General features: G+C 40.0%; 1 protein-coding gene across 8 annotated transcripts in view; it reads left to right on the forward strand.

The window, feature by feature from the left end:
- The window catches only part of EBF1 (EBF transcription factor 1), a 270,443-nt gene that overhangs the window by 171,678 nt on the left and 77,331 nt on the right, over window positions 1-21,434 (forward strand). For 4 of the 8 annotated variants that reach the window (XM_050312000.1, XM_050312001.1, XM_050312004.1 and 1 more), the window contains exons 7-8: window positions 189-270; window positions 8,126-8,267. In XM_050312000.1, coding sequence (XP_050167957.1) covers window positions 189-270; window positions 8,126-8,267 — 224 coding nt within the window. The remainder of the gene's footprint in view (window positions 1-188; window positions 271-8,125; window positions 8,268-21,434) is intronic. The other 4 variants (XM_050312002.1, XM_050312006.1, XM_050312003.1 and 1 more) reach the window with 1 other exon arrangement.

Here is a 21,434-nt window from a genome sequence, read left to right on the forward strand (position 1 = left end):
GGTGTGCTTACATGTATATTGGGGCCCATGCAAGCTCCACTTCCCTCTTTGGAGGGTCAGTGGGATGATTTGTCTGAGTTGGGAATACGAACATAAATAAGTCTTTGTTGGACCAAATGTGCAGATGTCACATAGTAATACTACACACTGTTTATAAGACATTAATGTCCGTTTCTCTTTATCCACAGGTTCTTCTTGAAATTTTTCCTCAAATGTAACCAAAATTGCCTAAAAAATGCAGGAAACCCTCGAGACATGCGTCGATTCCAGGTCAGTCAGACATGCTTCCTCCTTTAAAAATCAGCAGCTGTTAGTGACAGAAGTACTTTGACCCAAACTAACCCAGTAATTCACTGGAAGATGCTAAAAACATAAGGTCACAAAATATTGTCCGAGGCCTTCTTGTCACAGCAGAATTGGCAGGAAGTAGTTGGGTTTTCTTGCTCTGGACAAGAGAACTCTTGAAGATAATGTCATCTCCACTGGAAGGAAAAGCATGAAAAAAAAAAATCAAAATGACCTCACTGTTCCTTTTGGTTATGGGGCTCTGAGAGATTCTTTTCTGCCCAGAGAACTATTTCCCTTCTTGGAAACAGTAAGTGAGCACCATGTTTATTGGAAGGGGCAGATGAGGGTGTAAGAGCGATTATAAAATTAGCAGTTATTCTTTAGCAGTGGTAAAGACTCAGATGTGCATCAGTGGGATGAAGGTCCATCCCTGTAGTCAGAACTTGGAAAAAAACTACCATGGGGTGTATCTTTCTTGGGATGTTTTGGTCTGGCCTTTCCCCACTGCTGCAGCATGTGGCACTGAAGCTCAGGAACTGCAGCATCAACACAGCTTCAGAAGACCAGGGACAATTTTTTATGCTACACCTATGTCCACGACTACTTTTGGTATCAAGAACATTGATGTCCCTTGGGAAAATAGTCTTTACGTGCATTTTGCCAGTGCTGGCAGCAGTGTGGAGTGGTGGCAATACTGAGAAATAGATGCTCCAACCCTTTTATTGAAGACACGATCCCTTAACTGTGACAATAATGCTTTACCTGAGTATGTGCTGAATAAAAATACAGGGTAGAGAGTCAAAGGACCTCCTCTTTTGGTGGGAGGAGTGTATACAGCACAGGGAGAAAGCATGATAGAGTCTGTCAGTGTGGCTTTGCCTTAGGGTACTGAGGAAGAAACATGAGATTTGTTCCATAGACCACATGAGTCTCTAGAGGAAGACAACTCCAAAATACATTTGCTTTCTGTAGTGACTCAGAACCCTGTTTGCTTCTTTTCCAGCATCGTCACAGTTCAATAAAAGTGTTAAATGTTATGTAAATGACAATATTATTTATATGTGGAATGTCTTTTGTTGAACTGCTTAATTGCAGCAATGCTGGAAGGCAGAAGGGTGCTATTTGTCCCTGAGCATAGAAGTGCAGAAATGAGGAGATGTGGCCACAGGGATTAAATTAATCATTATAAAAGCTAGTGTTACAAGGCAGAGCCCTCAGCTTCTCACCCCACACTCCTCCCTCCTTCGTGTTTCTCCTGTGATTCAAGAGGGCACTATCACTGAGAGAGAAGGTGGAAAAAGGACTCTCAGCAGCACAGGGATTTAGTCCGAGCAGTCACCCCTGGGGCCTGTCAGAGCTTGCTTCACAACATGTACACTCTGCTGGGTTTGTGCTCCTCCAGGCTCGAGGCTGATTTTCATATGGTAATGCCTTTGCGTGTTCTCTCAGAACAGCAATCAGGAGCCTGTGTCGGCGGGTAGGTAGGACATTGGAAAGGTTGTTGATCTCTTGACTTGTAAAGACATTCTGTCATACAAACCCAGCTTCACAGCAGTTGAGCTTTCCGTGTGTAAACAGAGACTGCTTAATTACACAGGTCATGTCAATTAGTGTGACCTTAGCATTTTCAAGAAATTAATCACTTTCAGCCGAGCGAACCACTCCTACTATAATACAGGGTGGTATTGAAGCTCGCAGTTCTGTTCAGTGCCCAGGCTTATTGTTTTACAATAGATGCTTTTGTTTCTTTCCTTTTTCCTTTTTTTTAAAGTTTGAACTTGTTGCTCTTTCAGCAATAGACTTCTTCAAATAAAACAGCTGGACTCTACAGAGCCCAGGCTTCATTTATAATTTCTTAGCGTGAAAAGGACCAAGCACACATACAGTATCTCAGTGATATGATGCTCCTAGATGTTTGAGGCAATGTGGTGTAGGAACCAAGTGAAATCTGGGCCTCTGTGAAGTCAGTGGAGGGTTTCCTATCAGCTGCCTTTGAAATGTTGCCAGCAACTTACAAGGTCTGTAATGGTGATGTCAGAATTCTGGTTAAAAACCATAAGGATAAGGTATTGCCAGATACTTTTTAAATAGTAGCTCACTCATTTAACACAAAATCCAGAGACTTTTCCTTCCTTTGTTCCCCTATCTGTGCTGGACTTTGAAGCTGCCCAGAGATTTGTCCAACTTTTGGCCATGGTCTGTCACACATCAGTCCCCAAAAGGTGCTAGAAGTTCTTGGAACATAGTTTATGGTTTTGCTGGGAGATGCAGTGAAGGGTCAAGGACACAAGTCTTGCACTGTCAGAGGACCAACCCTGCAGAAAATTTCCTTTCTGAGTCAATTTTAGGGTTGTTTTTTTATTCCCTGTAGCAGGGAATTGTCTGATTATCATCTGATATAACAGATGTTAAGAAAGCACAGGGAGGAGGCAGAGTGTGTGTTGATTCAGGCGACCTGTGTTTGAAACCTCATTCAGACTCACAAACAGAAATGAATTAGGAAGTTTTATCCTGAACTTTGCGTGCAAATGTGGCAGTGTGATAAGTCTAACATAAAAGCTCTTTTGGGCCTGGAAGGAAATAAATTTCTCTGTATGTCGTGAGATGTCCAGGCATGTGACAACTGGAGCAGTGTGGAGTGCCAGCAAAACTGCGTGCTGGAGCAGTGCTGGCCCTGGCTGTGTTAGTTGTGTCTCTATTAGCAGAAAGAGACAGTCAGGGAGGAGAAGTCAAGTACTATGCAGGGACTCACACAGCTGAGTTGAGCTTTCAGCTGTGCTACAGACTTCCTGCTTGTCTTTGAGAAAATAATTTACTCTCTCTGTTTCATCAACCCAATTGCACAAAACATTTGGTGTTATCATGTATTATCACCTTTGTCCAACCTTGCCTTTTTATTCCAGAAACCCCACGGAGCAAATGCTCAGTCTGGTTTTGCATTCTTCATCACAATAAGTCATCGTTCTCGGTGGGATGGGCTATAGTACCCCAATTAGTGGTAATAATAATACTACTAAGTAGATGGTGTCATGGGTGAACTCTGCCCAGATTTTATTTTTGAGAACTAAAACCTCATTCATACAATCTAAACAGTTCTGTATGTTATTGCAATTAATGAAACCCAGGTGCCCTAGTTATCTTGTTGTTCTTGTTTTAGCACAACTACTTGCAAACTGACACATGTCAAGTTTTAATTTAGAGAAAACTTTTCAGGCTGTGTCACTGCATAAAACCCCAAACATTCACTTATTATGAAAACCTTGAAAGTCACTTAGAAATTGCCATGCTGTTTGATTCTGTTACCACAGCCTCTTCTGCAGCCGAGGCTGCTCGTTTGCCTCCATGGGATGCTGCCACTCATGTTTGAATTGAAGCCACTTGTGTCTTATTGCAAATTTGCATAAGAGACAGAGATGATGCTTCATGAATCCCAGATAATGGAATTTGGACATGCAAGGCTCCATCCCCAGAGAAGGGAAAGGCAAAAAAAAAAAAGACTGAAAAATAGCAGTGAGAGCTGTGGCCCAATTCAACAAGGTAATTAAGCGCCCGGCCTGTCCTTGAGCACGTGAGCAAAATTACTGAGTGTATTGTACTCATGTGCTTTAAGTTTGGCACCTTTTTGAGTGTCTTGTTAAACTGAGAGTGATTTTTTGTTACTAGAATAAAGAAGTCAACACATTGTAGGAAGAGGTCACCAAGTGGTGACAAAAATAAAGATGTGCTCAAGCCATTTATATCTTTCAGAAGAGTAGCAAACACTGGACAGGTTTAACACTAATGACACTTCAAACCTGGAAATCATCTTAACCAGATTTTCTCTGCCTTTGCCACTGGATGCTGCAGACATTGTAAAAATATCAGATCCTTCACCATACACTGGAGAAAATTGAAAGCACAAGGAACATGCTATATCTTAATCAGTTAGCAAAGCTTAATGGGCTGTGGTTAAAAATGAGGAGTCGTGCAATGCTTAATTTTGATATATTAGGTGAGGTACTATACCAAATAAACAGGCCGAGTGCTAAACGTGGATAAATAGCTTGATCTCCAGGCTCCTGGTCTCTGAATATTAAAAAAAAAACCCAACATAACCCAAAAAACTAAGCTCCAAAGTATTCACAAACTGAACTATTTAACAGCAGGCGGAATAATTCACGGAGCCGGGATACGTTACTGCGGTTGATAGTGCCAACTTCATTGAAGAAAGTTGTAAACCCATGTGTTTCTTTCATACCTCTGTCTCCCCTGCTGTTGATACAGGATTTAAATTCAAAATCTATGAAGGGCTAAAGCTAAAGCTCAAAATCATTTTCCATGTTTGCCTGTCCCAAATTAAAACTGTGTTTTGTTGACAAAATTTGGAAAGGTTTGAGATTTGGCAGGCCTGGTTGTCCCTGTGCTTACATTAATGTGTCAGCACCTCATTAATCATTTATTAAACTGTAGTGTGCCTTTCCCTCTTGCTACAGTCTGTGTTTTAGGATGCCTTGGTGCCCATTCCACATATACTTTGGCTCTCCCCTCCCCCTAATTTTATGATTTCTCCACAAATTAGTTTTAGCATGTGCTTTAACTTGAACATATCCCAGTCGTTTCAAAATCAAAATGAGGAGGCTGTAGTATTTTTTTAGATTAAAAAATATGAGTTGGACTTGTAAGTATGTTAAGTGCTCTGTAGCAATCCGCAGTAGGTAACTGTGGCACACAATATTAAAGGTGCATTTTTTCTCTGTTAATAATCGGAGTCATTAATATTTTGTTAGTGCAGTGTATGTTCAGTGTTCCTCTATTAATGAGAATTTTCATTTAAAGAATTGAGCAAGTAAGCGTGTGCTGCTTCTTACAGGTGCACTATGAATAATCCTTTTTTCAAACAGTCACATAAGAGGGTTTTTTTCTGCATTTCCTGAAACTGGAAACAGTTTCTCTTGGGGATTCCATTTATAGTTTCTTCTGCTAACGACACTGAAGAACCACACCAATGTGGTCTCTTTGTAGTAAATCAAACTCTCTGTTCAGGAGGGAGGTAGGAAGACACTGTTAATTCAAAATATGTTGCATCAACGGTTTTGGAAACCTGACGGGGGGAATTAAATGTAGATTTACTCACATAAAACCTCACTAGGATTGTTTCCTCAGGTTCTTCCCTAGAAAGGTGAATGTATAGCAAGAACTAGTTAGATACAGGATTTTCATAGGTTTGAGAACCACCTTACTGTTATTATTCTTGACCCATTATTTTTCTGGAATCCTATTTGTAGAAATGTTGAAAAGTTTCAGTTTCAGCACAGGATTGATCAGCTTCAGTGGAGAATCTGTGTGTACTTACAGCATTTTAGAACTGAGGAAAATATTTTATCTTGTAGCCATTGTTATTAATTGTAATTGTGTTAATTTTCATATGCATCTAGTTAGACCCGTAGAAGATAAGAGCTGACATAAGTCATGGAGCTGTGACAGGTTATGCCAAGGATTTGGCTCAAAATCCCAGCTGAAAAGAATTTACAATGGTTGCAAGTGCAGAAATAGAATTGCAAACCCTGAGCCACTTACTATAAGATCATATTTTATTGAAAATATCATAAACTTTATTCTATCCCTCAGGAATGCAATAGATAAATTACTTTTGAAATCCCTTTTGGAATTTTATATATAGGGCTTAGGGTTTTTTTCCCCTTAGTTTGATTTCAGAAAAACTTACCTGTAGTGTTTGGTGCTTTCTTCTTCCGAAATTTCCATCTATAAGAGCTCTTGAATAATTTATTCTGTATTTTAATATCTTCCACTTAAAACACATACAAAAATCTATTGCCTGGAATGCCATTCTGAGGGATGGGTTTAGGATCCTTTCAGTGTAAACTATTCTCTTTTGTATTTCTCTTTTTAAAGACAAAGACTTTGGAATGGGCTATGGGCAGTTTAGCAGCTTTGCTTACTTTTTGAGTGTTTTATTCAGGGGCCATAAATGGCTAGAAAATTTTTTCTTTCACTTTTTTTTTTCTTCCCAATTCAAGTGATGGAATTGAATAGTTGTAAGCGATCCTTTAAGTGTCCCCATTTGACCAAGTTTGAGAGGCAGCAGCTTCCTGAGAGAGTTGAACCAATGTTTGCCAATCCTTGTAAAGCATTTCACCTCTTCAGAGGCTAAAGCCTCTCAAAACCAAGAACAATTAAAGCGAGAGCCTTTCAGAGCGACTGGGGAATTCAGCAAAATAAATCAGAAATCCTCTGCCGTGGCTCTGGAGGCTTGCCTCATTATAAGAGCAGATCTATTAGCCCCCTTGCCATTGTCTTTCATTTCTCAAGTGAGGTGATTCTAATTAAATTAATCTGCATGTCAATCTATCGGTGATCAATCAAAAGGGCTGAGGTCCCCCTTTGCGGCAGTGTGCTTGCGGCTGACAGGGGCTGATAATGGAGGAAGAAATAAACTGTCGAGCAAAGTTAATTAGTCAACATAATAGGTGGATTAAACAGGAGCTGCTGATTGCTGTTTCACATGTCGAAGCATGAGGTGGGAGCTGAAACTGCAATTAACAGACAATTATTATATTTGGTTGTAAGAGGTCGCATGAATAAACATATCTCTGTGGGTTTCAGTCTTTAATCCCTTTCCCTGTTTAATGTAAGGAGAAGTGTAGGTCATTTCTTCTTATTGTTTTAGTCAAAGTTCTAGAAGGCGATGCAGAATCCTGGCAAACCAGCAGCCAGCTGAAGGCCAAATCTTTGGCTGGGGCAAAACCCTGGGAATGACATTGTTGGGAAAAGATTGTGGTAGGGCTGGCTGAATGAAAGTCAGGGAGGCTGTGATTTGGGCTTGGTCTGAACAGGGTAGGAGGAGACCTGCTGTGATGGGCTTGCAGCTCTGCAAGGGGCTTGTCCCACGCATCCCCCCCTTGTTATCCCCACGATGTCTCATGGCTCAGGTACCCTCAGCCTGAGCAGGGATTTCCTTTAGGATGGTGCCTACTGAGCTTCAGGTTTGAAGGGTCCCTCTGGACACCTCTGAGCAGCTGGGTCTTCTACTCTGGACCCAACATTTGCCTGTTTGCCCCTGCTGGGTTGGCTCCTCTCCCATCTCAGGCTGCTCTGGGGACCAGAAGTGTCGGATCCTGCCTCCAGCGCAGTCCTGTTCTGTCTCCCTCACCTCAAACCAAATCCCAGGTGTTGACATTGAGATAAGTTGAGAAATACAAATAATTCTAACACTGGATGAATAGGGTTGTGTTCTCCAGATCAAGACCCCACTGTCAAGCGTGCATGTGTACACAAACATACCTATACGTACTCCCTAAGACAGAGCCCGGGAGAAATTTGGGCAAGTCCAACAACCTGCAGTGACCGCACTGAGAGGAGGGTAGCAGAGAAGGGTGGGGGCAAGGCATGCAACAACTCTCATTATAACTTCAGAAAATACACTTTTGTTTTCTTTTATTCTCATTTGCAATGTCAACAGCTCTATCTACTTCAGCATGGAAACCGAAGGATAATTTAGGGTAGAACACAGCTGCCCTTGTGTATAGGGGAAAAAAATACTTAATAAAGATCCTCTTGTTAAAATGATGGTTAACAGTGTGCTGTCTGCCATGCAGCTACAAACTCTGCAATTTGACTTAAAACTGCATCAAAAGCTTTCGATGCCAAAGACCCACTCATCAATAGCATCTCTTGTTAGATTTGTACGGCATAAGCACCAGTTATTATGCGAAATAGCTATGCAATTTTCTGCAGTTCCCAGCTGTTATTTATTTAACTGAGTTTATTACACTCTGCGCTTTTTAAAAAACACACAGATATATCCAGTTTTTCCTCCATTTTGCTCCTGTGCCTGCAGGTCGTGGTGTCTACAACAGTCAATGTTGATGGCCATGTGCTGGCAGTGTCGGACAATATGTTTGTACACAACAATTCCAAGCACGGGCGGAGAGCTCGAAGACTCGATCCCTCGGAAGGTACGCCTTCTTATCTGGAACATGGTAGGCATATCATTTTCATTGGTTGGCATTGCTACTTTAAATGTGGATTTGTTTGGTTTGTGTCTCTGGCTACTGGTTTCAAATTGTCCTGTAACAGTTTATACCCTTGGGGCTGGATATTTTAAAGATGCTGGCCTCCAGACCAAAGGAGGAATTTTTCAAGTAGGTCAACTCTAAATGCACTGAAATGGCAAACCATTGAGCAAACATGGGTGAAAAGTCTGTCCTGTGTGTCAGTGGAGTGTGGTGGTTTGTTTTTGTTTTTTTGGTTGTTTTTTTTTTTTGGTGTTGGTTCCATCTGTTCAGCATCCAAAATTGGAGTCTGATCTCTTTTTTCCAAATTGCCTTGATTTTTGACCGTACATCTAAAGCATCCTGCATATTTTCTCAAATGCTCAGCACCCAAATTTTGGATTGGATTTCTTCTATCTATAGGATGCTGAGCTCTCTAGGAGATTGAATTGCCCTAAATGAAAGCAGAGCCCTTTTGGAAATCCATCTGCTTACTCAAGCCATGGATGAATGTTCTCTTCTGGCTCCAGCTGTGCCAGCTGAGGACATTGCTCTTCCCTGCATGCCACAGCTGTTTGTCTCTCCTCCCTGCTCCAGGCTGTTCTTCACCACGGACATGCCAGCTAGGATGGTTGTCTGCTTGCTCCCTGGTCTCCTTCAGTTCAACAAAGTTCATTTGAATTAAACCGTTTAAATAATCACTCTTTGCCAATCTAGCTTATTTTGCTGAAATGATTGAAGGAGAAATGGTGCAAGGCAGTTTGTCTGGCTTTTCTGAAAGGACAGTAAACCCCAGCAAGGGTGGGATGAGGGCACGTGGCTGCAAGTAGCCTGGGGGACAGTGATCTCTTCTGTAGGGTCAGCTGGTCCTGGAAGGGAACACCTGCTGGTGACTGTAGGTGCTTAAAATGGGAGTTGTTGAGTGCAAATGTGCTTTGAAAAATCTGGATTTGATTAATGTTTTGTTTTGCTCTTTGTCCTCAAAGTTGATGACTACTGCTGAAAAACAAAACAAAAACAGAGGGCATTTCACTCCCCTCTCTCTGTTCCAGCTTGGTAGAATAGCTCTTTGTCTTCAAAGCTGTTTATAATCCTAAATTCAATAGGTGCTTGCTCCCTCTAAGAGATGTGTACCCTCAGCTCCCATTGAAGTAGTAGAGTGCAGAAGGCACCAGTCCTTTATGCTGGTTTGTTTCACAAATATTTGCCAAGGATCTGATGAATAATTAAATAGATTTTTCCAAAGAGTTTGAAGAAACCGGATAAAATTTTCTCTGGGAAAGCAAATGCCACTCAGAAAAATGTTAACTAGATATGTTAAAAGAAATTATTAATGCTGAGAAATGGGAAAATGTGTGGGTTTCTACTACTCAGGATTCCTCTGTAAATAGTTTTCTATTCTGTTTATGCTTTCAGGCATCAGTCCTGCAAGCACTTATGCATATATTTAAGATTATGCTCACATATGGTCTTGTTGGGATCAATGAGGCTTCTTGTGTCAGAGAAGCTGAGAGTATTGATAAGTGTTTGCAGAATCGGGTCTGTAGTTCACACTTACTAACCTAAAATTCTTAGCTCAGCAGCGTTTCTCATTATATAAACATAACTTACATCTGTATTTATTTAGCGCTAACTTTTTATGTAGGCTATGAGCCATTTTCAGTCATAATTCATGTTATAGAATTTTTTTTCATCCTGCCAACAACCTAATTTAATAAACAAACCACTGTCATAATTTTTACTGAAATTTATAAGGAATGTACGAACTCTGTCTTTATTAATTAGCAGAAGGCAGAACATTACAAAAGGAAACTTCTCTCGGTTCAACTTCGTAATCTTTCCATTAAGTCTAGTCTTTCAAAAAAAACCCTCCTATTCTTTCACTTATATTCCTAATAAAATAGTTGCCATATTTTTGGTTGGTTTTTTTTTTTTCCTTTCTTTCTTTCTTTCCCCATTTCAGTCTTCCCAGTGCATACTTTTGGTCAAGGCAATACTTAATTTCTCATACATAAATACTCTTACTCTCATGCAAGGTAGTATCTCATTTTACCACAGATATCATTCCCACTCTTACAACCTGAGCAATTCCTTTAGCAAAAAAGAAACAAAAAAAGATAACGCTCTGCTTAGACATCTACACACACCTTAGTTACTGTGCTGATATTAAAAGTCAACATCTGCAAAATATCTCCATGTGTACCTTTTGTGGGAAAGGTGATTTTTCTAATCTACTTTCTCAGGCACTTCTCAAGCAACCTCATAAAGCAACTGCTAGTAAATTCTTACTTTTGAATAGCAACCTTCACACTACAAAATTGCTCTCTTTCCAAAACACTTGGTGGAGCCTTTCTTTTTAACCTAAATCCTTCAGTCCAGCTCTCCAGGAATTCTGTGCACATGTGAGCTCAAGAAAAATGAGGGGAAAAAATCCAGTAACTGTTTTAAATGATGCTATTAGGTATCTAAAACATTTAACTAAAGAAACAAAAATAAAAGGAAAAGGCTTAATGCTCTTGAATTTTGGTCAGCCTCCACAAACCTTAGACCCATTGGAATAGACGACAGCTTCCTCCATGGAAATTAATTTTTATTTTCAGTTTGAGTCACAAAGTATATTATTTTGCTTCATTTTTTGGAATTTTTATCTCAGATATATGCAAAGAGACAGTTTGCCTGCCTTTCCTCTTCCCAGCTTTTCTGCCTCCCTCAGGGGAAGGACAGATTGACCTGAGCAGTGTCCGTAAACAGGGAGATGGGAAGCGAACGTAGTCATGGTTAGTTTGTCTCTGGTTCATTGCTCTGGTGAGCAACTTCTGATTGGAGGTTTGTAAATTCTGGGATCCAACTATAATATGCCCTTGACAAATGTATTCCTGTTGACTCTCCTAGGTGTTTAACTTTTTAACACAAATATCTGATGGCAATAGAGATGAATGCCTGACTTTGTGAGGACTGGGAAAAGGGGAGACAGGATGTAGAAAGGTGTAGCAAGGATGTTGATTGCCTAGTTTAGTTAGACAATATCCAGCTTATTTTTCCTTACAAAGTTGTGCTGGGACACACTGCTCTTAAACATGGAGTTGCAGTCTATGCAATGCCTAAAAGAGAGTTTGGGTGCCAAAAAGCTGGAAAGAAAACTGCACCTCCTGAGCCACTCAGGAGCCTGGTGTCTCCACATTTGGGTTTTACCATCTCATTAGCAGGTAGCTTGGATTATTTTTGGGACATCCAACATATCTCTATTTATATCGTGCTTGTCAGACAGTAAAATGAAAGTTCCTTTTCGTAGCTCGTTTCTGTGGGTATAACCAGGCCCTTAGATCATGGTTTCGTATCCACACGCTGTCCTTGAAACCAGCAGGTTAAGAAGCTTGTCTTTCAAATAAATACATCTATCTTTTAAAAGTAATAGCTGGCAGAGGCCAATTATTTCATCCATCTCTGTGTGGTATAAATGGGGTAAGCCACAGTAATCTGTGGTTTTCAATAATTATCACTTTTTCATTTACAAATAGTTGGATCCTCACTTGTTTTATATTTATGGTAAACCAGAAAGCCGGCGTGGTTGACCTTTCTAAATTATATATATCCCTAGTAAGATGTATAGTGAAGAGCCAATAGGCCCCAACAGTAGAATATATTTCAGCTTGTAGTTCATCCCAGGGTGTCAATTTTAAAAGCAAAATCTTTCCAATGCAATTTAAGTGATGAACTTATGAAAGGGGAGAATTCTGGCAGGGTTTGCAACAACTCTTTTCAAGTTTACCAGCATAAAGTCCAGCACTGCAGACGTCTGCATAGTTTCCAGTTAAAACTCTCATATCATTGCAAAGTAAAAATTCTTTTTTCTCCCCAAACCTTTGAATGTCTTTACAAGAATGTAAAGCCAATTGCAGCATCAATTTCTCTATTTTTTTTCTTCTCTGGCAGAATGCAATGTCCTCGAAAAATGATAGTCCCTGAGACCCTGTCAGTTTGCATGCTCTAACACTTTATTATCTAATGATCTAATATGCAACAAGGCAAAGAGGAGGTTCTTATCACCCTGACAAGATGCCTAAGAGAAGTGACTAAATTACTTTATGTACCATTAGCACTAGCTGCCACGGTGAACTCACTGTGAGCGTTTATGCAAATATTCCTGAATACATTCAAGTGGCCTTGTCAGGAAGACGACTGACAAGCAGCTTAAATGCTTGGGTTTTTAAAGGGACAGTTTTATTTCTTTTTCTTTTCCTTCCTCCTCCATAGGAAAACACTGAAGAATTGGGTGATATTGAGGTTTGCTGATGATTTGGGTCTGAGTGAGCTCAGCAGCAGCAAAAGATGAAAGATGCAGGGTAGAAATAGGGACACATTATAAGACATGATGTCAAAATTTGCAGGTGGAAGCAGAGACAACCATGATTTCTAAAGCAATGTCCTGCCATTATTTTAATATTAAATATACATAAATCTGTGTGTGTGTGTACCTAAAATAGGGCATTATGTAGCAAAACCATTATTAGTGGCTGCCTTATGCTGGAAAGGATAGTGCATGGCTGGATTATTTGATCACTTTATTGTGGTACCTGAGATAGTGAAGGTTTTACAATGTTGTTTTAGCTCATGACAGTAATGAGTGACTCAGACCATTTGTCTGCAGGTGCAAAACCTCCTACAGTAAAAGAAAAGTAGTTGCTGTGCCTCAGCTGGATATGACAGGTAGATCCTCTTGTCAGCAGTGGGGCATTTAAAGGGTGTTTCTTGACAATCCTGCCCATCCTGGGCAATTTGAGAGCCCACAGTCACTGCACAATCAGAGATTTTCCACTAAGTCCTCAAATTTGAAAGCAAAAATGATTGCTAGGCTGTGTCTTAGTTAATTAGATATTTTCTGTTTAGGTTATTAAAAAAAGGAAAGTTTTGAGAAGATACTCTTTAAAATAAACCTTTGAGATTGACTGCCTTTAAATATCATTGTTATCTAGTCTTACTGTAATAGAACTGTTGAGAATGAATACCTTGAATTTAGCTGTATGTGCTGGGCAGTTCCTGAAAGATGCTCTGAAATCTCACTTAGTGACCTGGTTCTTGTGCTGTAAGTGCCTTTGCCACAACATTAACCACTAAATATTGGCAGTGTGGGGAGTCATGAGGAGAATGCCCCTATGAGCTCTGTTTTAACCATTTCAGCCCTGAATCCCCTGGTGCTGCCTGTGTCCGTGCTAATTGATGAAATTTTTACTACAAGACAGAATACTGACTGAGGTGAAAAATGTCAGCAAGTTGAGAAAACTTCATCTTCAAAACTTGATACATTTTACCCTTACATGGTGCAGGTTCCAATTCATAATCAAAGTTAGGGACTACAGCATTCACAAACTGGCCAGGTTTAAATAAAGAAACTTTAAAGTTTGACTTGTTTCATCTATGGGTGGAAGCACCTGTTATAGCTTAGTGCTGTGCTTAAGAATGTTTTTGTGATTATATGAGAAATATAAACACACAAGCTTTTTCTGCACCATATCATTCCATATAGAAAAATGCAGCGGGCTTGATTTATTATTTAGAAGGAAAATATTGAAAAAAAATATTAGGATTCTACCACTCTACTTGAGGGGATCTTGCATGTTATTCTGAGTTACGTCCGCTTTCTAATTTATTTTCTATGAGGGAAGAATACCTTGGGTTGTTGGACATCTCTATGCATACACAAGGGAAAAAATGTGACTTTTAGAACATTGCACAACATGGATAGTAATAACAGTAAGTGAGCCTTGATATACTGAAAGATTGCAAAACTTCAAGCTGGAAATAATTTTCTTTATTTTTGCCAAGTTGTCTTTTTCATATCGGTTCCTTCATAAATGCAGTGACTCATAAATTCAGGCAATTTTTTACATAATGGCTTGTTATGTGTTCTTGGAGCTTGACCTCACCGAGTGTATAATATTAACCTCTTCGCTACCCTGTGGACTTACTGCACATTTCACAGAATCACAGAATAGCTGGGGTTGGAAGGGACCTCTGGAGATCATCCAGTCCAACCCCCTGCTAAAGCATGTTCACCTGGAGTGGATTGCACAGGACCACATCCAGGCAGGTTTTGAATATCTCCCAAGAAGGAGACTCCACAACCTCTCTGGGCAGCCTGATCCTGTGCTCTGTCTCACTCAAAGAGAAGTTTTTTCTCATATTCAGATGGAACGTCTGATAGAAATGAGCATGCTAGGACTGGATTAGTTCAGTGTGTTTTCTCGGATGGAGTTAGAGAATTTGGCTCTCTGAAGTGACAATACATGGCCAGAAAGTAAAGGTGCTTTACCTGAGAAAATTCGTAGATAAAGACTCCAGTATGATCTCATCAAAATTTTAACTCTGGGGACCATTTGAAGTAAGTTGTGAAAACTCTGTTAGGTTATCCACGGGTTGCAAAATTTAGTCGGGGCGTGGTATTTTCCTAAAAAGTATATGGCAGGTCAGGGAGAAATTAAGGGTTTGAGCAATTCCTCACCTGGGAATTGCTGAGTTCTCTGATGGGTGCTGTGCGGGATGTCAGGCTGTGTAATCAAAATGATCTCTTCAGGAATAAAATCTTAGGATTCATCAGGTCAGCAAAACATGGCAGAGCCAAGATTTGTACAGCTCCAATGTAGGGAACCAAAGCTGAGTTAATTAAATTGAACCCCACTGAATTATACTTATGTCTTTCTTAATCTTCACCAGAGCAGAGTCTCTGTCTGCAGGCCCAGATCCAGCTTCCTTTTTGGATATTACTAAGAATTGCATAAGAACTGGGTGGGTGGGTAGGTGGAGCCGCCCTTCTCATAGCCAGTCACATTGAACAAAAAGCAGAAAATCTTCTGTTTCTATTTGTCTGGGTCATAAATCATCCATTAAGGAGAGGTACTCAAAAGCTTAGAATATCTGGCTGCAGCAGTTCTGATCTTTCAAAATTTATTTTTAGTCTGAGGCTAAGTGAAAACAAGATTTAAACAATGAAGGTGGATTTTAAATGGCTGATTCAGGCGAGAAGGTACCAGAATTTCAGTTCTGCCATTAGTTCTGCTATGTTTGAAGTTGGTGGTTTGAGTTTGTGATTTTTTTCATTATTTAAAGATTATTGCATTACATATATGCACTAACAGTGCTGGGGCCATGTTGCAGAAAACTTAGGGAGATACTATTTGAAGTATTCTAGTTATTAATAAAAGGATTGTTTTTACATAATGTCCATGGAAATACCTCTTGAAAAAGTCAAATTTGGCTACTCCAGTTACCAGAGTTAGAAAGGATTTCTGCTTGACAGTCACTTATCAGGGCTCTAGTGTCATATTTAACTGAGAAAGGAAAAAATGCTAAAATGGAATTGGGAGACACCGTTATTTTTAAAAAACAGGGTGTGGCAGTTTCTACCCCTGAGCAGCTGTCCTTTTTGGTTTCCAAACAAATTAAAAAAACAACAAAAAACCAAATCAAAAACAAAAGAAAAACAAACAAAGGAACAACAAAAAAACCCCCACAAAAACCCCATCCCTTCCCCCCGAAAATCTAAATGATGTCAAGCTGTGATATGTTGTTACCTTCTATTGTTACGAGGGTGTCATGAATTCATGGAAAAATAGTACCTGGATGAAGACAGAGAGCATTTTGTGAATTTCCCACAGGAGCTTTCAGAACTCCACTCCCAAAATTGCAAAAAGAAGAAAATATGGGGGAAACTGCCATTAAGTTTTGATACAGATTTGTATAGAAAAAAACCCCTGTTCAGATCGAAGTTCTGCAACCACTTGCTGGAGGTTTGAGGTTTCTCTCCAGATTTCAGAGGATTTGAAATGCAGTTATGCAAGCAGAAAAACCTTAACTACTCTGTTTGGCAGAAACCTCACAGGTGCCAGTACAGGAGAACATTCAGTAGCATTCAAATAGTCCATGAATATTCATAGTTAATGAGCATTCATTACATTTCAATTTGCTTTTCTGGCCACTATGTCATTAATACAATGGCATCATAGGGGAGAAGAATGACATTAGGATTAGAGAAATGCTTGAGAGGTATTGCACCGTATGGCAGTGAAGTTTTGCCAGATGTTGTTTTTTCAACCTTCCAAAATGGGCACACCAGGAAATGACAAAACATTCTGTTATTGTGGTATGATTAATATTATTTCTGAACAAATTCCACTAATTTAGCTTTTTCATTATAAGATATCGTTATTGGTGTTATGTTGGGAAAATAGGGGGTTTTCTCACTCCATTCCCCTGCTGATTTGGGCAGAGTGCGAAGGAAAAGAATTTTGTGAATTGTGGTTTGGAAGTGAAGGCCAAGAACTAGTTATTTTCTGAGAACTCATCTGGATGTTGTAAAATGTCGTGAATACCAAAGAATGGTGTTCACAGCCGTTTGCAGGTATCTGGACACTTCCAAATGTGTCATGTTGAGCACCCCAGTATTTAAACACCCCTAAGCAATCAGTGGTTATGAAAGGACTTCGCTCCCATGAAAATTAGGTCCAAATCTGTGAATCAACTGAGTCATAACAATCTCAAGATTAAAGTTCTGTTCAGATGAAAACTTTCCACCAAATTCTCATTTAGAATATTCTGTTTAGAAAACTTTGAAAGCATTGAACTCAGTATTTTTTGCATCGCAGGCTGTACATCCTCTCACTGAGCTGAGAGAAGATTGGTGTGTGCATTCAAGTATCCCTCTGACTGTCCATTGCAGGGGGCCTGCCAAGTGTTTCCCCAGCAAAATGAGTATTTGACAAAGCTCCTCCTTATGCAAGGAAATTAGTTAATAGCATAAGTCAGGACAGTGATGCAGAAAATGGAACCCACCAGGGTGGTATGTGTGGAGTGGTTATTCTAATCTGATTTGCCATCTGAAAATTATTAACGTTTGGTAGTAAAGAATAAAAATAAGCTACTAATAATTAATATTGGAATGGAGACAGGCTTTGTGTTTGGCCCAAATCCAGAATACAAGATTTTCAGGAGTGCATGGCACTGCAGAACGTGTGCTTTCATTAAAGGCAGTAGTACAGCTTCATAAAGTGTTTTTTAAAATCTTAGCTCAAACTGTTTGCTGAGCATAACCAGAAAGCTTTGTCACAATTAGTCCTTTCTACTTGCCACCTTCATACCATGAATTTATAGTTCTCTTTGTGACAAAAAAAATCTTGAGCGTGAAAGTGACTGTAATATAAGCAGTGCTGGTTTATGACCTCATTGAGCAAAGTGAATAGGCTTAGGAAGTTTATTAAAAAGATCAAGAATAAAGTTTTGTGAAAAACTTGCCTAAATTTTAGCAGTTTAAATTTATTTCTCAAAAGTAATTCAAATATTTAGATCTGTAAGTTAAGGTACAATGGCCACAGTCAAATGGTCAACAAGATACTGCCCTTCATGAAGTGGATGTTTAGGACTTTTTGAACTTCTGATCCATTTCTGTGAAGCAAGTGGTCACTATTGTGTAGGTATGTCAAAGCAACTTTTTTGGAAATTCTTGGACCTAAAGCCAAACTCTCAAAGCACCAAGGTGCCTAAAGCTGTAGGTAGGTGTTTAGTGGGATTTTTAGAAGTCTGGCTACAGACTTTCTATGCCTGTCTGCCCCATACTTTGAAAATTCCACTAGTTGCTTACTGGATAGGTGGATACTTCCAAAATCCTAGTCCCAAGTGCTGCAGGAACCTGTGCGCTGTTTGCTGTACTTCCACTGAAGTGCCTGTTAGAAACAGGAGTATAAAGATCCAAATTAATTATGTTTGGTTAATACCATATCATTATGGTTTTGTAGCAGCTTTCTCAGAGGTTCTGTATCTATCCCGTGAAAAAGCAAAGAGCGTTTCCCACAGAGGTCCCTTTTGGGCTGTGAAATGGCAGCAGACGTGCTGGATCTCTCCCCGCTGCTGGAGACTGAACAGACAGCTCGTGTTGCTGTTCCCTGAAAACCTGGGCTTGCATATGGAATCCATAGGTTTGGTGTTACTTGATCCATGCCGAGAGGGAAGGCCAGCACTTGGAGGCAAATTGCAGGCCTGACCGCAGTGCTGCTCATCTTTCCAGCTGCAGCATTAGTTTGTGGGTTTGGTTTGAGGTCACAGCACTTTCCTGCAGGTGAGAGCATCACTCAACTTCATGGGCTCTTTGAGGAGATGAAGGGAGGGGAAAGAAATATTTCTGGCCAGTTTTGGCTCCTGAGGCACTGGAAGGTAGAGCTACTCTGATTAGGGGCCCTTTGGGGAAAATTATTCTTTTCCTGGGATTGCGACCTTGAAGGCGATGCTGAGCGCTGCCTCCTCCTTCAGCCCTGAGCTTGAGCAGAGGTGCCTGCTGGAAAGCCCAGAGTCAGGTGTCTGCTCTGTATCAGCTGCCAAATATTTTTTATGAGGTTGCTTCTGGCTGCTTCCTCCCTATGATACCGTCTTGCCGAGGTCCCTTGGTACTTCCATGAGCCAGCACGGAACTCCCTGGGTCTCCAGGCTTCCAGAGGTGTCTTCCCATTTCTGCTCATTGTATAGCAGAAAGAGGATCCTAATTTAGACAGACTGACTCACCCAGCCAGAGCCGGAGTCTGAAGTTTGACATGCTGCAATGCCTTAGGTAGGTGGTCTGAATACGGCCCTAAATAAATAAATAAAAACCTTGCATGACTTTATCAGACACGTTGAAAGAATAACTTCTCTAAGCGTTTGTAGGCTCGAGTCCAAAGTATTCACTCGCATTTTCAGCATGCTGGTTTTATGTGGTGTCGTTGCTGGACAGATACTATGAACTATAAATATAATTTTATGCTTATGTTTGTGCAAGTAAAGCCTAAATGACTGGGAGGGGGTGCCTGAGCTTGCACTCAGAGCAGCACAAAAAAAGAGGAAGAAACAGTCTGAAAGACCCTGCACAGTAGAGACAAGGGGGTCTCAGTCTCTGCCATGCAATCAGGGTTGCTGCCTGAAATGCAATTCAGGTTATGTTGCCTCCATTGCTGTACTATTGCCATCATAAACATGGGCTGAATGTTATATTGCATTGCTGAATCTATTATTATTATTATTAAGATAATTAATTTTTTTTTCTTATCCACCTTTTCCATCCCAGGTAGTCATTAGTTTGCAGTGTATTTCTGGGCAGGACAGAAATTTAGTTAAACCTTCTGATCACTAGGATGCTTTTCCTACAGAAGAGCCAGATTTTCTACCTTTTCCCTTGGCCCAGGGCCTGGAAACCCGAGGCCGTGCATCGGACCTTGGTCTCTCTGTTGGCAGCTCTGCGTAACCTGTCACAGAGACAGCCTAAGCACAGTTTTTGCACATGATGAATATGGATCTTTGCTGCATCTGGCAGGCTGCAACAATGAATGCAGAAGAGTGTCATTAATAGATAATAAAAGCAGAAAGCAACATTAATGGGAATAAGCTTTTCTTTTACTGGGACTGATTATTACTTTTTTGTTCTCGGGCTGTGACTAGATCGAGCTGCAAATAACAGCTACCAGTGCTGTGTGCACAATGTGTTTTGTTGTTGGCTGGTTTTTAATCTCAAATATTTAACCATGGCATCTTCAAAGTGCAATTGTGTCATACATCCTCATACACTGATAGATTTCAAAGATGAAGAGCCTTGCTGCTTTATGTTTAGTCATGCCTTCATCTATAAATTTATGGGAGTATTATGGTTTAATGAATTGAACAAGTCCCAGAACAACAACAAAAATGCTCTTTTGTTTGAATTTAGATATAGCATACTTTGTTCTTCAAAAGAATAATAAAAACAATATGTTTCTTTAGTGGTAAACTTCAGGGTAACTTCATCTCACATTACTAATCAAGTACTCAGGGATATGTGTGTGCACATATACATATGTGTGTGTGTGTGTGTGGTAAATAGGGACTGTTAGACATAGGCTGAACATTCGTATTCTGATAGCGGTAGGCAAACCTCCGAGAACAGATGGAGCAGAGTTCAGCACAAAGGTTTAATCCTATCAGGATGATTCCTGTATGGCCATCTGGATAATCCGGTGCACAAATTCAGTGCCTGTTAAAAGTACAACGTAGGCCAAGATTAGCGTCACAGATTTTCCACTAGACTTGTTCATATTTGACTTTATGATTCTCAGACTCCAGAAAATTACATTAGAGAGCCTGTGATTTGTGAGAGAAATCAGATGAGGAATAAGAACTCTTAGGGTACTTGAATTTCCCTTGAAGAAAGTGGATTACAGGCACTCCCTGTCCCTGGCAGGACTGCTTTGTGTTTCTGTGCGGGTTGTTCTGTTTCTGAAAGACGATTACTGTGAGCTCTCTGTTGTGGGCAGACTTTCTCAATTCTGCTGAACAAAGAGACTTCAGCTAAAAATTAATTTTAGTTGGATCTTGTTTTTATCAGGAAAATAAATTTTTTGTTTGCTCTAGAATTCATCTCAGGTGAATTTCTGATTGTTGTGCCGTATGACGTAGCATGAGTTTTAACTAATTTGGGGGAGCAGAGTTTTGGGGTTTATTTTGTGATAGCGAAAGATTCCATTAAATTTTAATTTATACTAATATTTAATTTGACAGTGAGAATTTAGATTTTGATTTAAGTCTATGTTTCATCTAAAATAGTTCCTGTATATCATCAACTAAACCTTGCCAATGTGGCCATAACATACCAGTGTAGGTTGGAGCATCAGGGCTCTCCCCTGGTGTACTCTGGATGCTGAGCTTTGTACACCTTACAGAGAAAAAATGCTGTGGCCAGGGTGCTTTTATCTAGTCCCATGTTCTAACTCTAGAGAGATTTGCTGTGAGAGATTTATTGTTTTGTTAAGATACTGATGGAAAATAAAAGAGAGAAAAAAAGACCAGAGTGATGGTAAAACAAACATGGAATTCAGAAATTGCACCCACCTGCCCTTCTGTTAGGTTGGGATTCAGCAAAACAGTAAAACACAGGGTTAACAGTCAACAAATGGCTGGTTCCATCCTATAAAATGCTTTCTTGGATCCTGAAGGACCAGTCAGTAAAATTAAGTATTATTTGGAGTATGCAAGCTATGCAGAGATGTTTGTTTTGACAAACTTTTAGGGTTGATTTATATTGCACATTTTGGGCTTCCATTCGCAAGGTCGCCTTTATCCTCACCCAGAAATTGCATCAGTGCAACTATTTTTAAACTTTAGTGCACT

This window comes from Myiozetetes cayanensis, unplaced genomic scaffold, assembly GCF_022539395.1.
Source record: "Myiozetetes cayanensis isolate MyiCay16 unplaced genomic scaffold, myiCay2020 scf17, whole genome shotgun sequence".
Lineage (NCBI taxonomy): Eukaryota > Metazoa > Chordata > Aves > Passeriformes > Tyrannidae > Myiozetetes > Myiozetetes cayanensis.